This window comes from Pezoporus wallicus, unplaced genomic scaffold (assembly GCF_028554395.1).
Source record: "Pezoporus wallicus isolate ANWC-B61680 ecotype Strahan unplaced genomic scaffold, APGP_CSIRO_Pwel_v1 contig_5767, whole genome shotgun sequence".
Lineage (NCBI taxonomy): Eukaryota > Metazoa > Chordata > Aves > Psittaciformes > Psittacidae > Pezoporus > Pezoporus wallicus.
Genome location: NW_026640599.1, coordinates 1,202,100 through 1,226,977, shown reverse-complemented (window position 1 = coordinate 1,226,977; position 24,878 = coordinate 1,202,100). Strand labels below are relative to the sequence as shown.

General features: G+C 35.1%; 1 protein-coding gene across 5 annotated transcripts in view; it reads left to right on the top strand.

Moving 5' to 3' along the window:
* Positions 1 to 24,878, top strand: part of NLGN4X (neuroligin 4 X-linked) — a 181,334-nt gene that overhangs the window by 86,902 nt on the left and 69,554 nt on the right. For 3 of the 5 annotated variants that reach the window (XM_057419485.1, XM_057419487.1, XM_057419486.1), the window contains exons 4-5: positions 12,632 to 12,691; positions 15,934 to 16,086. The exons of 1 other annotated variant lie outside the window; for it this stretch is intronic. In XM_057419485.1, the coding sequence (XP_057275468.1) occupies positions 12,632 to 12,691; positions 15,934 to 16,086 (213 nt within the window). The remainder of the gene's footprint in view (positions 1 to 12,631; positions 12,692 to 15,933; positions 16,087 to 24,878) is intronic. One more of the 5 variants, XM_057419488.1, reaches the window with a different exon arrangement.

Here is a 24,878-nt window from a genome sequence, read left to right as displayed (position 1 = left end):
AAGTAGTTGTATACTTGGCTTTTGTGTTTTGAGAAAGTATTTCAAGACAGCTGCGAAGCACACAGTGTTCTAAAGATGGACAGAGGTCCGCATTTTATCCTAAGAAAATAGTATTTATTTTATAATACTAAAGTTGGAAGAAAATAAGATGGAATAGCACAATAAGTTTTAAAGGTGGAATGAAAACAAAGCAAGGATAAAACTTTCAGGAAAGTTTATTTTATAATTCTGTGATTCCAGGTGAGTACTAGGATCAGTAATAAGTCATATCCTGCCTTCAATACTAATATCACTCTAGCACCTGCTTTTGATTTCACTGCTGTCACATCTTGAATAACTATGCTGTTATATAAGTCAGTGTACTCTCTGATAGCATTAAAAACTGAAGTTGTAAGTGTTGTATAAGACCACACCAAAAATTTGTATGCAGTTCCTTTCTCTCAAACTAGTAGCTCTCTTATGCATCGAGGTAAGGAGTGCTGGTGGTGCAAGAGACTTCTGTCTTGTGAAACTTCATGGGAATTTTCTTCCCAGTTATATTGGTGGCTGATCTGTGCTGTGACAGACATAATTCATGCTTTCTGCTCCGTAAACTCAATTTGAAATTAAATCAGTCCTGCTTATCTCAATAAAATTAGACATAACTGCCTTTTTTGTCTTTTGTTAAGTTGTTGGTGTCAGTTACATGGTGTAACATACCTAGAAGTTACTATAAAATGCTAACAAATATTCTGTGTTTCTGTGCATTATGACTTCATTACTTTTTTTAAGCATTACCATTTTTGTTGAGCTGTTAAAGATTAAGGCTTTTAATATATATTCAGTTACTTAGAGGAATTTAACACTCCTGAGTTTACCAAAAAGTTAAGTCTCACTTCATACATGCTATAAATGAACAGTGGTATTTTTTTTAATTTTTTTCTGCACGCTAGATTTAACTGAGGGTTCTAACTGAATCTTTTTTCCTGCAAGACCATTTTTGTCTTCCAGCAATACAGAGTACTGATGGAAGACTTTATATTTTTGCTGTGTTCTCCCTCGAAATGACACTGGATGTGAATGTATCATTCCTGATGAAACCTGACATACCTGATTATTATACACTAATGTACAAAACTACTCTATTTTCAGAAACACTTCACACTATCCTTTGACATTCTGGGTGTTTTATTCGTCCATTTTCTTAAGGTTCTCATTGCTATGACTAGAGTAATGCCTAAGCCTTTTTCTTTGGAAGTTATAGATAATTTGGATCTTAACAATTCTGTATCTGGCTCAAGTTACTTTTTCCACTGTGCATGACTCTTTTAAGTTTTTAAACCTACTACTGTATAGGTATCTCCATATCTATGCTAATGTTACCTTTTATTCAGAGAGAAAAAAGAGAAAAAAAGCATACCTTGTTTTCTATTTGTCTTAATCTGGGGCAGATATTTCACTGACTGCAGTCATATATCACAGGCATTTAGATATATGTTTGACTTAAGTTAAAAAAGTAGCACCTTAAGTCTCATCCATCATTTAGCTTTATAAACTGTCTTTGAAGATATTAATACTCACTCTGGCCTTGGCTCATATAGTTTCTATTACTGGAAAATTGTACAATATCACAATTCATCCCTTTTTCTAGATCGTTGACAGAATGTTACACAACATCAGATTAATATAGAGAATATTTCACTAGACTGTTAATCTTTTGGTATGTTGAAAATTGACCTCTGGTTACAACTGTGTAGCTTGATTTTAATCTGTGACTTACTTCGCCTCTTTCTGTAGGAATACTTGTGTTCTCATCATCTTCCCACAGATAAAGGGTTTATCAAAGACTTTTTGAAAATTGAAATAAATTTTATCAACAAGGTTCTTTTATCAAGTATTCTATGAAGGGGCCTAAAGATTTCTAGGAGATCAAAGAGTGATGCTTTTTCTTTAAGGACAGCTGTGGGTTATTTTCTGTCTATGCATCTAAATACTCTATAATGCTTTTAACTGCTCTTTTCTTATGGTTTTGGAACATTTTCTTGATTTTAATATGCACATTATCTGTTCTTAGAAATATCTTTTGTCTTCTATTATAACAGCTTATTTTAATTAGACACTGAAGTATTTTGCTAGAACATCAATAATTATATCCTTAAACCCGGTTTGAGAATAAAATAGTGGTTTATCCTTAATGCATCTAAGGATATAGGTGCCAATGTTTACTCTTCTGACACTTCAATTTATCAAAATATGTGGTAACTCTTTTTTATGTATCTTTAATTCTTGGGTACTCCAAAATAAAAGCATATGATTTTGTTGCTTCCTGTAAAACTAGATACCCAGAGAAGAAAAAGAGAATAAATATAGAACAAAGTAAGATTAAAAAATACGGAGTCAGAGAAGCTGGAAAAATGTTCAGTTATTACTGGATGCTGAAGATGAGCAATAACAGAAGGCAGCATGAGATTGAATAATTTCTGTAGTCTAGTGTACTGTAGTATGTATTATGGGTAGTCAAACATGACCCTCAGGTAAAGTTAACTGAAAAAATAGACCTTTATGAAATAAAAGCATGAGGGAAAAGATGGATCAAACGCTTGTAAGGAAGAAGTAAGAGCATAATTTTAGAAAGATAACCAGTGTGAAGAAAGGATGGTGCCAGAGGATGCAAAAACGTGTAAAAGAATGAAGGAGGAGTTGGAAGAAAATAACTTGTCAGATGATGTCAGGTTTCTGCGTGTGGAAATCTGTGAGCTACTTTTAGAGAGGGGGAACATTATCAATTATTTTAATGGTCTGTTTTGTACCATGCTGCTGATATTAATGGATTTGGAACCTATTTTCAAAGGCAAGAATCTGAATCACAAATTAGGGGTTACTGGAATTGCTGCTTTTTACAGCAGAAATTCATAATAAACGGAAGAGGAAGGCCATGTAGAGGCCTGTGAAATAAGATACTGGAATGAAATGCGATAAAGTCAATACAGGACAGAGAAGGGCAATGCACTTTGATCACTAAGAAAGTTATACCATCAGAATTAAAATGTGGGTGACAGCAAAGGTTTATTTAAATGCTAAAAGGTAGAAAGATGTTTGGACTGAACTCTAGGTGCAAATTTTGCAGAATGTCCTGTCACAGATTTGTTGCAGAAATTATTAAACATATGACAAAACTAATGTATCATAGATTTTAGAAAACACGCAAAATAAAACCACACTCCTCCTAATGGTGGCCACATTCAGCCAACAGTATGATTTTCTTTCTTGGCTGGAAACGCACATTGCTGGCTCATGTCCAATTTTTTTCATCCACCTGTACCCACAAGTTCTCCTTCACAGGGCTGTTCTCAATTCTCAGTCCATTATTACCCAGTCTGTATTGATACTGGGGATTGCTCAGAGCCAGGTGCAGAGCCTTGCACTTGGCCTTCTTAAACTTTATGCAGTTCACGTGGGGCTACGTCTTGAGACTGTCTGTCCCTCTGAATGGCATTTCTTCCCTCAAGCATATCAGCTACACTACTCGTCTTGCTGCTGTTTGCAGACTTGCTGAGCGCACACACAATCCCACTGTGGTGTTGGTAAAGATATTCAACAGTACTAGTATCAGTATGGACCCCTGAGGGACAGCACTGGTTACTGGTTTCCACTTGGACATTGAACTGATGACTGTAAGCCTTTGGATGTCAGCTGTGAAACCAATTCCTTTTCCATCTAACAGTTCATCCAGCATATCTTTCAAGTTTAGCAGCTTCAATGTTGTTGGAAACCATAGGAAAGCTTACAGAAGTCTAGGTAGATGTCTTCCATAGCTTTTCTGTTATGCAATGATGCATTTACTATGGATAGAAGGCCACTGGATTAGTCAGGAATGACTTGTCTCTTTTGTGATTTTGTTCTGTTTTTGTTTTTTTTTTCCTTTCTTTACATTCCTGCACTGTCTGTGACCAATTTTATCAGGGTTTGATGGTAAGAATTATGAAATTACCCACTGTGGTGCCTGAAAAGCAAAACAAATACAATAGACATCCTCAGCCATTCCCTGTGTTGTTAAAAGATGCAGGCATGGAAGGCTAGAAAGAGCGTGAGAAATGGCGGATGTCACACAGACGCACATGCACAACCACATAGACAAAGAGTGAAACTAATGAAATTTGTCTTTTGGTAGTTTCCCAGCTGAGCAACAACTATTATAAAAATCACCTTTCACCTAGTGTTTTTTTTTCTTTGAAATTTTGCCTCAGGTAAAAAACAGTTGGCAGAAATAGGGTTTTTTTTAGGGTGGAGGGGAGAGTTGAAGAGCATAGAGTAAGTTCATTCTGCTACATCATGTAGTCTTTGTCAGGAGGCTTTGAGCTTGGACAGAATGCTTCACTGATGCCAGGAGAAAACTGAAGTAATAACCTGAGAGATTTGATCACAGTGATTGTTTTGCTGTGGTTTTAAGTCTGATAACTTCTTGTTGCTCTTAGTGGTAGGAAAGATGGCTGTGGTGCTGCTATTTCCATTTGTTCTTGCAAGTGTATTTCAGTATTGATATGACTGACAGAATGATGGCAACAGACAGGTGTAATTTGGACCGATGCTGTGGCAGCCTACCTTCAACCTCGCTCACTCACTTTGTCATTGACCTTCAACACACTTAAGCTCCATGGCTTATTTTCCTGAGCAAAGCTGTCAATTATAGTTAATTTTCTCAAATAGATGGTAGGTGTTCTAAATTGTAAATTGCACTGATTGAGACAAGGAAACATTCAGATCTCTTTTACAGCTGAATACAAATGCTGCACAAATACAAACCAAACTAAGATGTTTGGTTTTTTTTTCCTGTAGGAACTGAAGTACATACGACAACAGGTAACATCAGCACACATAAAGTAATACTGCTTACGTAAACCAAAAGAATAAAATCTTGACTTGTTCCTTTTCACAAGAACTATTTATATTTAGCCAAAGACTGGAATTTGATTTCTCAGAAGTAATTGCATACATAAGCTGTATCATTTAACATATGATTCTATATTGTTCATGTATGATTCTTTTAAATGCAAAATTCAACTTGTTTTCAGGTGGAATAAATAGTAAAATATATCGTGCTATAACAAATGTCACATGCCATGTAGTAAGTATATCATACAGAAGTTTTTATTATTTTCATCTTATTTCACACTTCTGTCACATAATGATAAATGACAAGCTACTTTTGTCCCTTTCTAAATTTTGACTAAAACATGAACCCCAACAATGAAAATTCTAAGTTTAAATTATTCTTGAAACATCGCAAAATGGAAAACCAACATAAGACATGAATTCTCATTAACTTTGGTCAATAGAGAAAAGATTAGTCCACCAGAAGATATATAATCCACAAACATAGCATGCGTCAAAACTAACCAACTGTCAAGTTTGAGTGGAGTTTAGGTGGATCAGATACTAGGAAGATTGCTGTGGTACTGAAATTTGAAAATTTAAATCATGATTCCAATGAGCTGTTTTGATGCTAGCTTAATACAATTAATAATTATGTAGCATGTGTGAATTGAAATGATCCTTATTCAGCTGTATCATTTGTGGATAAAATTGCGTTCTCACAGGATCTACTGAAATAACAAACACAATTATTTCCTGAATTCTCTGAAGGCAGCTGCAAATTGAGCTTGTTTTCATCATGAAGAATCAAAATAGCTGCACCAAATAATTAGAAGTATTCTTAAGAATTGATTATTCAGCTCACAGCTTCCAGTGTTGCCTACAAATGCCCAAAGGGAGTTTGCACAACTTCATCAGCAGTTGTTAAATGCAGAGTATGTGCTTGCGTTGTTCAGCAGCATGCAGAGGGTGTAACAGTTACCTTTAGTTATTAAAACTGGCTGTTCACATTTTTTTACACATTCATTTTCATTCATTTTAATGGGACATAGGTACTTACCTCTCTTAAGCTTATTTGAAAATATTCACACTTTAGTTGAAAGTAGTGTTAGGTGAACATCATGGGATTCCTTCTGCAGACTAGTTACCTATGTTGCATAGGGTGTAGTTACGTGGAGGCTTGGGAATTTTGCTTAATAACAAATGTTGAATTGTGCATTCTAATTTAGAAGTCCTGTATATTCTTAGAAGCCTAACTGTAGTATAATCATCATATTAACAACCTTATGTCCCTCTGCAGCTAATTCTACTTTACCCATATCTTACACCCACTGACTTGCCAGTGCTGTATATTATATGTACTTCTGGACAAATTTGCAGTGGGATTTATATATCCTACAGGGGCTTTCATATTCTTGGATCTTTGCTGTAGTATTTACTATAGACTTAATTATGTTGTCAGTCCTCAGACAAGACAGAAACCAGCTTAATGACAGTGTGGAAGCTTGTATGTACTGGTATTTTCTTTGAATAGGACTTCTCATATGCTGAAAACTTTGCATGTGCCCAAAGAGCTTTGCCAGCACAGAGGCAGTATATGTAACAGAAAGGGAAAGAGTGTATTTTTAAATATTTCATTATATTGAACTGATTGTTGTATTTTGGATGTTGTAATTCAAGAAAGTAGCATGTAGGTATCGTTGACAAATTTCAAAATGGCTTTGCTGGTGAGGGAGGTGAAATGGATGGAAGGAAATGCTGTGCTTCTATGTAGCAGTATTGTGCACTCAGACATTAGCATTTTTATGTTCACATCTCATCAAATACACCAGTTTAATAGAGAACTGTAAGCTATAAGAGGTCACTGCCACACTTTCATGACAGTGTTCCTTCGGATGCTTCTACAAAAAAATACACGTGTCTAAATTAATTTAAATAACTGTATGATAGATTTATGCTTTTTAATGAGTCTTTCACTATTCAATTAGTAAGTATTTCAGTCTCAGCCCAGTCCTCTGTCAAATAAAGCAGATTCAGTTACACTGGAAGTTCAAGAAACACTCCCCTTATCTGTTGGAGGTCACTGAAAGGATAGGCTGCACAATGCTTTCTTTCTTTTGAGCCATTATAGACAGCTATGTCAAAGCAATGTTCTGTATTTAAAGACTTTAAGTTATAAATGTTGTGTAACTTGTGTAACAAAGTTTTAAACCTTAATTTGAAAGTTTTAAAAATTGTTATTCTGAGTACTTTTTATACAAAGTATTTTATTTTATTAAAAAAAAAAAGTGCCAAAAGTAAGACAGGATGAAAGATAAAACTTAGTAATTTTACAGTTTTTTCCAGGATGAAATTTCTCCGGTATCTCAAGGATATCAACAAGGATGGCAGAGGGGGACTGTAGAGATAGCACAAGGGGTAATGGCTTCAAACTTAAACAGGGAAAGTTTAAGTTAGATATAAGGAAGAAGTTCTTTACTCTGAGAGTGGCAAGGCACTAGAACAGACTGCCCAGAGAAGTTGTGAATGTTCCATCCCTGGCAGTGTTTAAGGCCAGGTTGGGCAGAGCCTTGGGCAGCATGGTCTTGTGTGAGACATCCCTGTCCATGGCCGGGGGGCTGCAACTGGATGATTATAAGGTCCTTTCTAACCCTAACTATTCTATGATTGTACGAATAAATACAATCTAAACAAATGAAAATATTTTCAGAGTAAGAAATAGCTTTCAAGTGTGGTTCTTACAGTAACTATGACAAGTGTCTAGTGTAAATACCAGTATCTTCATCACGACATGTATTTAACAATCTTCCTGAAATGAATGACTCACTTTCCAAAAATTAAATATATAGGAAGCTTTGAAAAAAATGACTAAAGGGAAGAAATACTGCCTAAAGTTAAATAAATTAAGGTTTTATTTATCTTTTGCATGCTACTTGGAATAAGAGTCAGTAGCATTTAGCTGATGCATACAGGATAGTACATATAATCAGAATGTAGGCAGGCCAAAATTTCATGTAACAACATAGCTCCTAAGTGGTAACTGTTGTTACTATCTTTTGTAAGCTCTTTTTGATCCCAATAGTGATCAAGATTGTGTATCGTCTGTACATCTAGTTTTTCAATAGAAGTGTCTATATAGATTTTTTTTCTCATAAGTTCTCTAAAACTATTTGAAAAAAGCCTATGAAATAGCATTTTCTTGTTGTTTTAATCCTCATTAATGTATGGAACACAAAACTGTAGGGATTTTTCCTCATTTTCTTACCATCCAATTTCAAATATCTGACAAAGAATTGCCTTTTAATTCTCTTTTCTTGAAAAGAAATATTTCCTGGCCATATAGCAGCATTTAAACTTTTGCTGTGGTCTGAAATTCTAGTGCTTTGGGGTTTCTTTTTTATGTGTGTTGTAGCTGGAGTCATAAAGAATACAAACCCAATTATGTTACATGTTCCTTAGTTAAATGTTGCTGGCATACAGAATTAGCAGCTGCTACCCAAATAGTTCTGTTGTTGTTGTATTAAAATAACAGCCATTGTAATCATGGTCTTCTGCTATTCAGTGATGATATAGGAATTAAAATAAACTCTCAGAAATCTAATTCAGACAAAGTAAAGTAAAATTCTGAGCTTTCATAGGCTTCCACATTAAAAACTACAGTAGGAATCTAAGTCTTAATTTTATTTAGGAGAGAGATGGAACCCATCTAAGGGCTGCTTTGAAATCATTGAATGTGGCTGTTTGCTGGACTTATGCACACTGCTGACAGATTATAATTTCATATTAATACCTTTATGGGAAGACTGTGCCAGAGAATAAACCTGTGTTCAGACTATTACCTGTACAGAGCATTTTCATATACATACATGTGTATATATTTACACACATGTATACACCCACACAAAATTGCACACACATTTTGCCAATATTCAGGAAATAATGAAGAAGTAATGGTTATTTAAATATAGACAATATGCATGTATTTCTTTTTCTCTAATTCAGATCAACAGGCTTCTAAAAATACAGGTATGTAGATTGTCACAGTTTAAAACCAGCCAGTAACCCAGACCCATGCAGCTGTTTGCTCTCCCCACCACGTTTCCCCATCCAGTCAGAATGAGGAGGAGAATCAAAAGAATGTAAACCCCATGGGTTGGGATAAGAACAGTCCAGTAGCTGAAGTAGAGCATACTACTAATAATAATGATAAGGGAAATAACAAGCGGAGAGAATATAAAACTAAAAGGGGAAAAGGAAGAGGAAAACCACAATAAACAGCAGTAATGCACAATGCAATTGCTCACCACCCCCTGACCAATACCCAGCCCTACCCTAGCAGCAATCTGGTCCTTTCCAGGTAACTCCCCCTAGTTTATATAGTGAGCATGACATGCTATGGTATGGAATACCCCTTTGGCTAGTTTGGCTCAGGTCCTCCAGGCTTCTTGTGCCCCTCCTCACTGGCAGAGCACGAGAGACTTAGCAACAGCTAAAACATTGGTGTGTTATCAGCATTATTCTCAGACTAAAGCCAAACCACAGCACTGCGCCAATTACTAGGAAGAAGAAAAAATAATTATAGCTGAAATTAGGACATAGAGTCGTAGAGAACTTCTTGGTATGGTTATAAAGGTAGCTAGAGAGCCTTAGCCATAGCCATGAGCCAGGGACAGTGTTATGACCACAAAAGTTCCCCATTGATAGACCCCTCTTTTTGGAAATGAAATGAGGTTCCACTTAAACTTGAGAAGAAACTTCTTCTCAGTGAGGGTGACGGAACACTGGAACAGGCTGCCCAGGGAGGTTGTGGAGTCTCCTTCCCTGGAGACATTCAAAACCCGCCTGGACACATTCCTGTGTAACCTTATCTAGGTGTTCCTGCTCCGGCTGGGGGATTGGACTAGATGATCTTTCGAGGTCCCTTCCAATCTCTAGCATACTGTGATACTGTGATACTGTGTGACTCAAGGCTTGCCCACTAAGTGAAACTCAAATTTAAGCCAACCTACCAGTCTTGGGAGAAATGCAGAAAAGAAAGTACAGTTCCACTTTCCGGATGATCCCTTGAGTCTGTAATGAACTGTTGACTTGAGGTGATTGTAAAATTATAATAGCTGTCATGGGATGGGAAATCAAGAGCTTTAGAGATCTATTGAAATGACTGTATAAATAAAACATATCACTAAGAGAATGACTACTAAATCCTGTATTAATCTGGTTGCAGCTGGAAGTTTCCAGAAAGTTGAGCATGCTCTATGTGAAACTAGGAGGTCATACAACTAATAATGTGCTATGTGGTTTCTGAAAATCAAGCATTTCCCAAAATTAAATGGGGTCAAAAGGTGTACTGTGTGACAGATGGAGCAATTGCACATAAATTGCAGAGAAATGGCGTCAGCTTCAGCAGTCGCTGATAATTTTTTGCTGCCATTAGAGGCTTCAGAGTGGATACCTAAAATGCAAGGAATGGTAAACTGCATGCATGGGACTTGACTACATTATATATATATATATATATATATATATATATATATGAAAAAATATATATATACATACACACACATATATTATCACTATTATGTGAATAGAGGAAGATGTAGCATAAATTTTGAATACATCTGGGAAGACTTGCAACCCCAGAAAATCTTCTTCTGAATGAGATTTTTATTCATTATCAAAGGAAATGTGAGCCAGAGGATGTGCTTACAATGTGACTTCTTCATTTGTGATAGATGTATGCATGGCACTGGGAATGCATCTCAGAATACAAGGTGACTTTACATCCACAGATAAATGAAATCAAGTAATTATTTTTTTTTCTAGTTTATTAATACATGGGTCAGTGTTTAAGAATTAAAAACTTTTAAAAATGAATGCTTACTGAATTAAACTTTACAATTACATTGCACATAGAGCTCCTTAGTGAGGAAAAAAGTAGCCCACATGACATCCAAAACTTGGATGTTGACTGAGATTTAGAGCCTGTATCTAACATTTCTCAACGAAGTTGACAGATTAGAGAGCATTTGTGTTTCATTAAAAGTCATATTTTACCTAATTATGTACTGAATACATATAATTGAATGCACTGATATGTTACATACACAATAAGTACTGTACAGTGGCATTGAAAATGTGAGCTTTGTGTGAAGACGAGTCTCAGCCACTGCTTTTCACATTTTGACTCACTAATCACCATTACTCCATATATAGTGGCAGTGTTTCCAGAAAATTTCTATAGAAAATCTGTATTCTGTCTGTATCAAAAAGAAGCAAACCAGTACACAGAACCCCAAACTGAATATATTAGCAATTCTTAAATACAGTAGTAACGATTAACTGCATTCTGTCAGTTGTAAAACTGATTGTAAAATCATGGATTGAGAGATACTTGAAACCCTGAATTTTTAGGGATATGAGGACATTTTAAATAACAGAATAAAAAGAAGTAATAAAATACTTATTTTAGCTAAATATGATGTCTCTGTGACATACTCTAGAGTTCATACACAAACTCATACATACAGAAATTAATATACTGCTCTTTTTCAATGTGTCCTGAAAACACACTTCCAAATAAAGACAATTCAGGAAAAAAATGGTTAATGTAGCGACTTAAACCATTTGATTTTTTTAGAAGCCATGTTTAATTCATGAGTTAAATTAGAAACTGAGTTTCCTATTCATGTTTCACTCTTTATCAAGTAACCTTTAACAAGAGGTCTACTTGCTACAGGAGCAAGGACATCACAACGAAATGCTGGGTACAAGGATATCTTGGTGTCTTTTTTTTTTTTTTTTTTGCCAGGAAACAGTAATACAACACAAGGAAATGAGTGGGAAAAGCTATGTTTATTTACTCTTACTCCCATAAGCACAGTCTAGGGCATGTATGGACATGTGTGTTTATCTGTGTGTGCGTGTGTCTGTGCACATGTATACACCTCACAAGTATTTTGACAAGCATACTGAATACAAATTAAAATATATTCTTTACTAAATCTTCTAATAAATAAGTACAAGTTCTTTATCATGGTAAGTAATTGTGTTCAGCTAAATTCCAGGTTTTTCTAAAGAGCACGAAATGTGATAATTTATGAACCATGGCTACTTTTGGACCAATTTCATGTTTGGAATCTACTCAAATCTGTTTCACCTTTTTACAGTCTGTTGTTTTATATATCTTCTTACTCATATGGGAAACGAGATTAAATTTGAAGGTCTTTATGGTTTATCTTTGTCCAGTTGAGTAAGATTCAAAGATAATTTCATTGGCATTATTTCCATCTAAAATTCAGGTTGTGGCTGATTCTTAAATCCTAATGAGCATAAATAAAATGTTAAGTCATTGAAGCTGGTAACTGAAGGCATTATTTCTACAAGGTTACAGAACAGAATGACATAAATTGCATTTCTTGCTTAGAAACCATAATTTGGTCAATTTTTTAATATAATTTTTGGTTTATATTTTTTTTAATAGCACATTAATTTTGTTTTTGCAGAAATCACTTTTAACTAAAGTAACTGCATTGTCACAGAATATGATACATTTTTTCAAATATTTTCAATTTGTTCTTCTTGACATTTTATGTTTATGTGCAGTTTGCATCTTTTTTGTTTTTCAATTTCAAATGTAACAGATTTTGACATTTTTGTTACATTTTTTTTTGTACTAGTGTTTTGGGTTTTTTTTTAGTTTTTTTTAGGGCTTTTTTTTGAGAACCTGCTGGTTTTGAATTCTCTTTTTTTCCCTTTATTCTCCTCCTCACTATGATCCCAGGAGCCAACACAAAGAAAAGCGCAGATGATATAACCAGTAATGATCGTGGTGAAGATGAAGGTATTTTTTGTTTTTTCAAAGCTCAACCCTGATGCATGAACATAAACTTTTAAATTTTTATTATAATAGTGATTATGATTGTTATTGTTATTGCTGTTATTTCAACATTATTTTTAGTCCCTTATTTGCAGAAGCACACTTCAGCGTGCTTCTTTATTTTCTTCTTTGGAAATTTTAAATTTCAAATTAGCATATAGACTGCAGTTCCTCTGACATAGGTGTAAAAGTTGTCCCTAAATATGTGTGAAGTGAGTAACATAAATATTATTTGAAACAACATATTTTTTTTTCCTTTATTCTTTCTTAGGTTGAGAAAATGGAATTTAAAAGCATGCATGTGCTCTTTTCCCTCCTACGTATTTTCTAAATTCACCTGTTTGAAAGTCATGAAAAAAATCACATTTCGCCTTTCTTTTACTTCCACTGTTTCCCCAGGGCACATGCTGTACATTGATGCAGTTGAATTGTGTTTTGTCTTTGCTATTTTTATGTACTTATTTTTTTTTCTCACAGGATGTGGTTTATTTCAGAACACAAAAATAAAGGCAGCTGTTGATGTTGCTTTATTGTTTTTTTTCCTGTAATTAGCTTGCCTCTGAGATACGTTTGTTCTGACTCTGACCACATTCCCACTGAAATCAATTACAATCATTTTCATTGACTTCTTTCAGAATTGGATTGGATTCACTGAAGGAAATGTTAAGTAAAGTACCCAAAAAATTTTTACAAGGAAATACTTTTTTCTTGCCTTGGGACATCCAGTCTGTTTGGGATGCACTGATATAGAAAGAAGTCATGAAATCTTCGTCTATTCTCACTGTTTTCATTAAAGTCACACTGACAGTGTATTTTACTTTCTGTATTTACCAACTTAAGACAAATATTTTTCAAATTAATTGAAAAGATAAAAATCTTGGGTAGTTTATTGGTGTGTTGTTTGTGCAGTATGTTTCTTAATCCTCTTGTTCTCAACCAATCCAAAGCGTTATTCCATGGTTTGGGGTTGTTTTTTTTTCCTGTTTTCTTCTATCTGAATTCAGTTCAAATAACTGAAATATTTGTCCCTGTTGTTTGCCTTAGAATCATGCATTCTGCATACACTATCTCTGCTTTTCCTGGGAATTCAGCTCAATTGCAGCTTATCTATCTGTACACAAAACGCCATAATAAAAATCTCAGGTCTTTGATTCACACTGATTGCCCTCTACTGTACCCCACTCATTACTGAATTACACTGTTTCTTATAAAACAACAATGCTGTTCAAAATACTCCAAAATTTCTCTGTTATTTTCTGAATAATACATTCCTATTTCTCTGCAGCATAGGTGTTTTTTTTAGAAATGATACCATAGTTTTCTATATCAAATTCTGTATTTAAGCAAAAGATAAATTAGAATCAAAACCAGAATTGCTTGAAAAACTTAAGATATATATTGGATTATGAATACGCTGTAACTAAGACTTCTTAAAAAATTAAAAATGCTAGGGTTTTTTTGTGGTTAACAAGGGCATCCACTTTAGATTTGAGAATATAAAGTGTGGAGCTCATTTCCTTTATGTTGAAGCTAATCGTGTTCCCACTGAAGGGGAAGAGGAAACCTCCTATTGACTTCAGCAGTGAAAGATTCAACCCTAAGGTAGAACAATGTAATAAGGAAAGATTAAATACAACAAACCATGCCATGAGACTTTGGAGAGAGGTAATTCAGTAGCACAAATAATTGTGTTAAATAACTCTTTGCTTTCATTTTTTCAGGGCTTAGCTTTGCTTTTACAGAAGAAACACTTTCATATAGTTAGCTGAAAATGCTCAGAATAAAAAAAAAATGCATCCACTGGAATGCACCTCATTGCTTTATACGATCTGTGTAATAGCTGCATTACTCTTATAGTCACAACAATTAAGAACTTACGACAAAAAAATTTGTTCTGCTGCTCAAGTACAGTACATAAAATACAGCATGTTTTATATATGTTGTAACTCACTGCTGATCACGTTTGTTATCTTTTCTAACAATGTTCAGGAGAAGGAAGAGTTTTGGAAGATTTCAAACCTATATGCCCTACCTCTAAGTATTTAGCTCAGCTTTTAATTTCGTTACTTCCTTTTCCCACTATTCAGTACACGCCTATCCTAACCAAACACCGTGTTTTAAGCTCTGTTTTAGAATAATCAGAGACTCTGCCTTCTCTTGTATGTTATACTGTATGATTAAAAAAAGTGCTTCTATTACACATGCAGATACACCAAATTATTTGTAAAAGGTGTGTATACCTAATGGCAGCTTGCTGAGTTGCCCTCTGCTTTTTAAAGGAGCTTAGGCCCTGTTCCCACTGTTACTGTAGAACTGTCCGAACCATCTCTGGGATCAGGAACCTAACTTTTTGCTTAATAAAGGAAGAGAGATGAATACAGTACTGAATACAACTCAGTTAATCTTTATAGCTCACCATGAAGTATGAAAGTATTGCTGTCAATTTTGTGTAACTTTTTTTATAAATAAAGACCCAGTTGTTTATCTGTTTGCAAGAAGTCAAGAGCTTTTTTGCATATACAGAAGATCAACAATACCATTACAGAGCATTAATTCAAGGCTGTTCTTTAAGACTTAGCTACTATGACAAGGAAAAGCACAACACAGAAGACACCATTTGATTTCAGTACAAAAAATCTGGTCCATGAATTCACATAAATTCTGTTAACTCATATGCTATTGAAGAAGGAAAAGTGTACTATGTTTACTTCTATTGGAACAATTTGATTTTGTGATATTATCTCATACTGAACTATTGGGACTATAATTTTGACAATAATGTCTCAGTCAGGAATGCGAAAGTATAGATCATTATTCTAATTTTATTATGATATGTACAGATATTTCTGTGCTGATTTATACTTGGATAAGAATATTCTAAAAAAAGACAAGACTATTCCATAATTTGATTTTTCTCTTTAGGCTTTTAGATTTTTATATACAAATTAAATTCCTTGAAATACTGAAGATATTTCAAGTGTTCAGAGAACATTTCAGAGGAAATACTGTTTGAAGTAACCAAGAGAAATACTCAAGCTGTAACTATTAGACTTGTAGGATGACCCTGAACTGTGTAAACCAGCTGAAGTGGTGAAATTTCCTATTGAAAACATAGGAAATACTTTTAGCACTGTTACAAATTGTTAATACCATATTTCCATATCTTTTATTACTTTATTATGTTTTCCTTACTTGAATTTTTTCAGACATTCATGATCAGAACAGCAAGAAACCCGTTATGGTCTACATCCATGGTGGATCTTACATGGAGGGTACTGGCAATATGATTGATGGCAGCATTCTCGCAAGTTATGGAAATGTCATTGTTATCACTCTCAATTACAGGCTGGGGGTTCTAGGTAAGTGACTCTTTTCTTCATCACCAATTTCATAGAAAGATGTGATTGCTTTATTTATTGATTGATTGATCCTACATCCTTGGGCTAGTTTTAAAACAGACCACTCTTGGTGGTGGATTTTGAATTCTGTTCAATATTTTATGGAAACTGGGCTAAGTTACTTTCTTTTTGACAGGCCCCTTCACCTTAGACAAAAATGAGTGGATATTTATAATGATGTTAGGGCTAGTTTATTTTAAATTTGTCATTAGGTCATGCTTGCTCTTGGCTTACTGATTTAACAAGTTTTGAAAACTTGCATCTTTTTCTTATTAAAATCTTCTTGATTCCATGTAAAGAAAAATAAATTAACCAAGGATGAGGACTCACCAATTTGAAAACAATGGGTAATGATAGGAAGAGGAAAATGTTAATGTTTATCTGTATTTATCATTGTTGTGTGCAGGTTTTTTGGGGTAGATGATACAAAGGTAATACAGACAAAACAAGCTATATACCCTGATTAAATTTATGTTGCAGATAATATGGAGTCAAGAAGTAATGTAACGTTATCTTTTTAAATATAAAGAACTCCATAATGATGAATTATAATATTGAGATAGTTTGATATTTCTTTCAAATAGAAAAACTGCATCTTCTTGACATTATAAAAATTCCTCTGTCAGCACTAGATTGAATAACAAAATAACCTTAGATCCATGACAATACACCACAAGTCTTTTCTGCTGCCTGTGTGATTCTAGCTCCTGGATGTTTGCACATACCAGGCTCCTCTCCACATGAAGGTTTATTTATTGAGGTTATACTTTGCCATAGAAATTTAAACTAAAAATTTGCTCATAACAGCAAACATTAGAGTTTATTTATCTTATTGAAGAAAACATATACTTTGTATAGAATAGCATATAGACTGCTCAAATGTTCATATTTACAGCATTTTACAAATGCAAGGTAAGGTGTAACAATTTTGTTTGTGTTTTTTTTTTTATTTAGAATGGCATTTACAAAGGTTTTTTTTAATCTTTCTTGATAGCAAAGTTGATTCATATTCTTGGCATGCACGATTTTGAAACACAGGAAACTTCTTTTGCTGAGTTATCTATTAACGTGGTTAATGTGTTTCAAGAATGTTCTAGCACATCAGAGTACTATGTACAGATGCATTCCTATAAGAAACAGAAAAGTATTGGAAGATTTTAAATGGATTAATAAAAAAAATACAGTTATGTTTGGCATTAAATACTGCTTTTCAACAGTGGCAGTCAAGCTTTTAAGACACTATGGAATTTAATCTTTGTTATAGAAGATCTGTGATTGAATTAGAAGAACAAAAGAAATTCAGAATATACACATAGAATTTAAAAAATCCAGAGAATTGTGTTTTATGAGTGTATTTCAGTTTTTAATTCCTTGATGAAATGTAAATATGATCCTGAGAACTCACTAGGTTCTGCCTGACATTGGAAGATAGGTGAATTCCAGGTATTTTTTACTTGCTTAGTAAGTAAGAAAAAGAAAACAAAAAATTCTTCAGGTAAACGACAATGTGGAAAACAAACTGTTATTATGAAAGTTAAAAAACTAGTATAATTATTACAGCATGCAGTTTGAAAGATTGACAAGATTTGTATCTATTCTAGTCTAGATTATCTTCTTTTTGAAAGATATCTATTTCTGTAAATCTGCTGTGTTTCAGTTGCACTGAATTTATAACTTTATACAAGAGGACACATGCAAACCTGATTTTAATGGCAGAGGTGTGTAATTCTGTATCTATTATCGCTTCCTTTGGTGGAGGAATATGCCTTGAATTGTTCACATTAATGAGTTACTGATGACCCTTGATAAATAGACAGATAGATAGATAGATAGATAGATAGATAGATAGATAGATAGATAGATAGATAGATAGATAGATAGATAGATAGAACGACTAATCTTTCCTTCCTTTGGAAAATTATCACTTGAATTGAATGGACCTGAATGTGGGACATCATACTTCCAATAAATGTTGGTTCTGTTCTTGAGGCACATTAAATTGTTTCGTTTCAGTCTATATAGTGTCATTAACAACAGTAGATAGAAAATCTATTAGGACTGCACAGATAATCACTGGATGATAGTAGCCAGACAAATCATGGAATCATACAACGGTTTGTGTTGGAAGGGACCCAAAAGATCATCCAGTCCACCCCACCGACATGGGAAGGCATATCTGTCACTACATCAGGTTGCTCAAAGCTCCATAGCTCCATCCAGCCCAACTTTGAATACTTCCAGGTGTGTGGCACAACTTCTCTGGACAACCTGTTCCAGTGCCTTTAGCACCCTCATTATGAAAAATTTCTGCCTTCTATTCAATCTAAGTCTACCCTCTTTCAGTTTCAAACCATTACCCCTTGTCCTGTCACTACAGGTCTTGGTAAGAATTCTCTCTTCATCTTTTTCATAAGCCCCCTTTACATATTGAAAGTCCTCACTAAGGTCTTCTGGGAGCCTTCATTTCTTCAGGCTGAACAATCCCAACTCAGCCTTTCTTCTTAATAGAGGTGTTCCAGACTTCTGATAATTTCTGTGGTCCTCCTCTGCACTCCAACAGGTCCATGTCTTTCTTGTACTGGGGACTCCAGAACTGGATTCACTGCTCCAGGTGCAGTCTTACAAGAGCAGAGAGGCAGAAGCACTTGCTGGCCATGCTTCTTTTGATGCAACCCAGGATACAATTGCCTTTCTGGGATGCAAGTTCACATTGCTGGCTCATGTCCAATTCTTTCATCCACCTATATCCCCAAGCCCTTCCCTGCAGGACTGCTCTCAATCCATTCATCACTCAATCTATATTGATATTGGGGTTTGCTCTTAATGCGGGGTGCAGGACCTTGCACTTGGCCTTGTTGTCAAGGCTGTCAAGCTCCCTCTATATGGTATAGCACATTAAGTGCTCCCTCTATCATACCAAATGCACTACTCATCTTTGCATTGTCCACACACTTGAAGAGGCAGCTGCTGCTGATCTGCTGCTACTAGCATCATCTTCCCAAGGTTTAAACTGTGCGGTCAAATCCCAGTTTGAGATCCTGGGGTCAAATTGATAACTTGATTACATATGTTTGAGAAAATCTGGATTTTGGAAATGTATTTTTCATACATGAGGGAAAATGAAAATTATTAAGGACCAATTTACCTAACTATCCTTCACTGAGTTTGGCCTAAAGAAGTACCTATACAGCCATGGTATATTTGTCAAGGTAATAGAATATAAACTATATGTGTTTCTTTTACTGCCTTCTGATATAATGTAATTTTAGTTACATTTAATGAAATCTGTGATCATCCTATAAGTTAGTAGAAGTCTTATAAAGACCTGGTTTTAATACAGCACACTGAACCCCTTTAACTTTAAAACTGTTTTTTAGCAGGCATGATAAAGACTAGGTTCCTCCATCTTTAGTTGGCAAAAATCTGGTTGCCTGTTAGCTAAACTGAGATACTGAAAATTCTAGTCTCAGGTTAATCAGAAAGCAGGCATCCTACACAGAAAAAAAGGCTTTACATGACCTTCAGGGCTATAAAACATTTTAACTGGATAATGGAGAGCAATATCTTAATATCTATCTTTTTTTCTTCCATGTGGGTAAAAGGTAAGGCTTTAGATTGTGCTGTAACTCCAGAATACAGAGACAACTGAGAGTTCTAAAAAGAACTGTCGTGGTTTAAACCCAGTCAGGTAATTCATTCGCTCACTTCCCCCCCTTTCTTGCCCTCCCCCTGCTCTCGGAGGGGCGGAGAGGAGAATCAAAAGAATGCAACTCCCACGGGTTGAGATAAGAACAGTTTAGTAACTAAGGTATAACACAAATCACTACTGCTACCACCAATGATAATAATGATAAAGGAAATAACAAAGGAACAGAATACAACACCTCACCACCCGCTGACCGATAACTCGCCCCCCAAGCCCGACCAAGCTCCGACCGATACCTCCTCCAACCCTGCAGTCTCCCAGCCCTTCCAGCTAACTCCCAGTTACATCCTGGGCATGACGTGCTGTGGTATGGAATACCTCTTTGGTCAGTTTGGGTCAGGTGTCCTGTCTCTGCTTCCTCTCGGCTTCCCCTCCTCCCTGGCAGAGCATGAGGCTCACAAAGTCCTTGGCCAAACCAAAACATCTCTATCAGCTCTGTTCCCGAGCCGAAAGTCAAAACACTGCACTGCACCAGCTACCAAGGAGGAGAAACATGACTGCTACTGCTGAACCCAGGACACAAACCACATTTCGTCTACATCTTGAATAACTGCAGAGCTCTCTGGGAGTAAGTACTTCATCTCTCCCTCTCTCTCTGTGTTCCCATAGCACAACAGCAAAATAGCAGACAGCTGGGCGAGAGACTTACCAACTTCTTAATTATCCCTCTCTGTCCTTTGAGTAAAAGTACTTCTGGAATTACTGTTCCTGAGATTTCTAGACCCCCCCCCAAGCTTGCATGCAGCCATAATAGGGTTGTTGATGTTATTCAAAAGTCCTTATTTTGACTTACGAGTGTAATTTTGTATTTATCAAAATACATTCCATGGATAGGATCTTTCTGGGACAATAAAACAGAAAGTTAAAGCTTTTCCTCTTACTTATTTTAGTGGACACTGTTCAAAAAGTAGAGTGCTGCTGTGCTAAGTTTAATTTCTCATGCACTTTAGGGTTTGTGAGGATCCTGCATCTGCCAGCTCAGTAGTTTCTGTTGCTACTCATACCTCACCATGGTGGCAGCTGAAGACACTGCTGGAGTTAGGGGAAATTCCTAACTTGTCCCAGTGCAAGTCAGTGCTCCTGTATCTTGATAAATTGCATACTACAACACACAGAAGTAATAAATTCCACTGTCTCCACCCCCACATCCCATGCTTTGTGCACTGTGTAGGATGATAGAATTTTTTATAATAATTTTAAGTTATTCAACTGTTGAGTTGAATTTTCAGAATTCCAAAAGTATATATGGAATTATTTAACTGAAATAATGGAAATTCAGCAGAGTAGAGAATAAGGCAAAATAAATATACTAATTCAAAGAATGTTATAGTATTACAGAAAATGGGATGGTTTGAATATCCTGACTCAGTCTAGGTATTGCTCAATTCCTCTTAATTATCTACTGTCTTAGTCTTCATGGATGTGCTTTAAGAAGAAATTATATCTTTCCAACCTATCTATAAACACAGTTTTAGTGCCCTTTTCAGGATTATGTTGGCAGGAAAAATACAGAAGTGGAACTATGTTAATTACTGTTTTACAGTGACATGACCTGAATTCTCTGTTTCATGGTGAGACATATGCTTAATTCCCATTTAGCTTGTGTATCAGTAAAAATTAAATCTGAGAAATCACCCTTCATCCAAAAAGTAACCCAAACAACTAAACCCTAAAAAACAATAAAACCAAAGACTTAAAGCCCTAGCATAATTTTTTAATGCAGTTAAATTGAGTCATGGTATTACACACTTTGAAGAACAAAAAAATCCTATCTTCAAAAAATTTTAATATTCAAATATGAATGTTACATTCTTGTGTGAGCTATTAAAGGCAAACAAAAGATGAATTCTAGAAATGTGAACTGGGCATTTTGGAATCCAGGATCTTATTACAGAAAAAAAGGAAAAGCAAAACCTGGGATGAATTCTAGAAATATGAAACAGGTATTCTGGAAACCAGAGTTAAGTGAAACATCTACTTCAGTAAATGAGAGACACTCAAGAGTTCAAAACTGTAAAATTGACTTAGTGTTTTCAAGACCCTTTGCAGTTTACCATTTTCTTCCTCTTAGAATTCCGAGTCATGCAGATTAAAAATAGCCTGTCTCTTATCTATCTGGCTTTTGGGCAATAAGCATTCATTTTAAGTAGTCCATTTTAAGTAGTCTATCTGAAAAGGCTGAACTTCCTTTTAATAGAAATTATATCCACATTCAATTATAGATCATACTAGGCAGTGTAATATAAAAATTTGCACTCAATGTTAACATGCTGTGGGGTAGTTCTAGTTTACTTAGTTTACATTTCGTAGTATTGCGTGCATGTGAAAGCATGGCTGTCATCACTTCAACATTTCTGTCAGCGTCAAGGTAAGTGTGACTCTGTCTAGATTGAAATTATATATGAATTTATGACAATAAAAGTGTGATAATTCTTTCATAGTATGTGTTAATTTAACTATTAATTCAGTAATTTTCCTTATTTTTCCTGTAATAACACTGAAAAGTAAGAATTTTCTGCATTGTAATCTGTTTGCAAAAATCATGCGTTTAGGTGCTTTATCTATGTTTTTTGTGAATCCCTAATTACTTATTTGAAACTGGGTGATTTTATACTTAACCTGGGTAGTAATCATTCTGTATTAGTAATATGCATCAGGAATTATTATTTCAGAATTTGCAGACAGTCAGTAGTGAAACTCTTTATTTTAAAAGCTGTAAGTTTTTTTAGACTGGAACTATATTTATATGTAGTTTCACTTTGTTAGCACCAAGTGGAGCTTTTGCTTGAAAGTTTGCAAGAAGAGCTTAACGTTAGGGTTAAATTTCTCACATATACCTATAAAGTAGGCTGAGTGAGTGAAAAGCTTGGAGTATAGCCTGGCAACTATTGTTTATTTTTGTATTTAACTCATGGATTTTATGTTACTATTACAAAACTCATAAATTAACTCAGTGACAGTGAAACCTGGTATAAATCTGAAGATACTGATTTACTCTCATTGTCTTAATTGAGATAAATTGACAATAAAAGAAGTGTAAGAAGCTATTGAAATAACCTATGATTAAGCAATTGTCACTACAAAATGATAGTTGGTAAAAAAAAGTGATAGTAAAGTTCAAGCAAAGTTCAAATTTCCTTCAACAACTAATACAGTATGTTCCGATTCAATAATCCCCCCCAAAAAAAAACCTAACTAACTCTTGCTATAAAAACTTCCATTTCATCTTTGTTATTGGCAAATCTATTTAAACTTGGACTTACATTTGTTCTTCTCACAGCTGCAGAATTTCAGTATGAACTTTAAGCAGGTAAATGAAAGTTACTGGTTGTTCATGCTTCCCAGGTTGTGCTGGCCTGCTCTGCAGTTTTTCCCAAAAAATCTAATCTTGAAGAAATAATAAACCATCCAGTTGATTTTTCTTTGACACTTATCCAAGCTTCTGATAGCCAGCAGGCAGTTGTGCAGGACAACTTGTGGTAGGGACTTACAGCTTACCTACCACACTATTGCTCTTTTTCTTCTCTGCGCAACTAATACTCCTTTTTGCAGGACTTAATCTGATTAAAGTTTGCCGTTTTGGGAACTGTAAAAGAGGTTGGAAGCCACAACACGGCACAGGCTGGAATGCATACCATAGAATCATAGAATAGTTAGGGTTGGAAAGGACCTTAAGATCATGTAGTTCCACCCCCTCAAGGCTGTGTGGAGACCTCATAGCAGCCTTCCAGTATCTGAAGGGGGCCTATAGGGATGCTGGAGAGGGACTCTTCATTAGGGACTGTAGTGATAGGACAAGGGGTAACGGGTTCAAACTTAAACAGGGGAAGTTTAGTTTGGATATAAGGAAGAAGTTCCTTACTATGAGGGTGGTGAGGCACTGGAATGGGTTACCCAAGGAAGTTGTGAATGCTCCATCCCTGGTGTTCAAGACCAGGTTGGACGAAGCCTTGGGTGACATGGTCTAGTGTGAGGTGTCCCTGCCCATGGCAGGGGGGTTGGAACTAGATGATCTTAAGGTCCTTTCCAACCCTAAGTATTCTATGATTCTATCAAATCAAAATCATACTTTTTTTTAAGTAGTTAAGGAGTTATAATGTTCACAAGAGAAAAAATGGAGGAAAGAGACTGTGAGAAATCTGAAATACTCTTGAATCTGTGCAAGAAATCTTCGAGTGGAAAGGAAGGACTCTTTCATTGTTTTCTTTTCTTTTGCTTCATATTTTGGAGAACCTAGTCAGTCAGAACACTGGACTTCTTTTATAATGCTTTTCATATCTATGCCCTGGATTCTGTGGTGAGATAGATTATAAGGACTCTATTGCATATTGTCCGCAGTGTTCATTTGTCACTTCTTTTTCCTTTTTAGTATCTATTATGCAGTATACATAACTTGACTTGTTAGCTTGAATCATAACAATTTTATTAATTAAAAACTGAAACTTTACATTCGACTTCATGTCAGTCAAAAGAAGGTGAACTCTTTAGAATGCTGTTATATAATAGAACAAGCATAAGGGAGAAGGGAGTTTCCTTCTATAATTTAAAATATTTTGATGATATGGATGTAAAATATTTTCACAATATTTTTTAGATTCCCACAGTTTAATTTAGAGCATCGACCTGAAATGCAGTGGTAATATAGTGGTAATATACACATTGTTTATTTTGTAGCTTATTACAGAAAAAGAACTGTGGTTGAAGTTCTGAGTGCATTGAAGTCCATAATAAATTTACTAGCCAACTTAAGTGTGCCAAGATTTCAGTGTATTGAATCCTTTTATTTCGTAGGAAATCACCAATATGATAGTCTGTGTTTTTAAACAGAGTTGTATAGTTTCTTCAAAAGTGTAAATGCATGCTTTTATAAAGATTCTGCCTGACTAAAAGAAATACATGTTAAATCTTTTATTTTGTATTAGATCCTCCATAATTGCAGGGGGTTGCAATATTTTATAGAGAAATTAGAGGGGAAAAAGTATAAAGTGTAACTCAATCTAACCAACTCTTGGAAGTGAGCCTGACAAGCAAAGCAGAATGGCAAAAA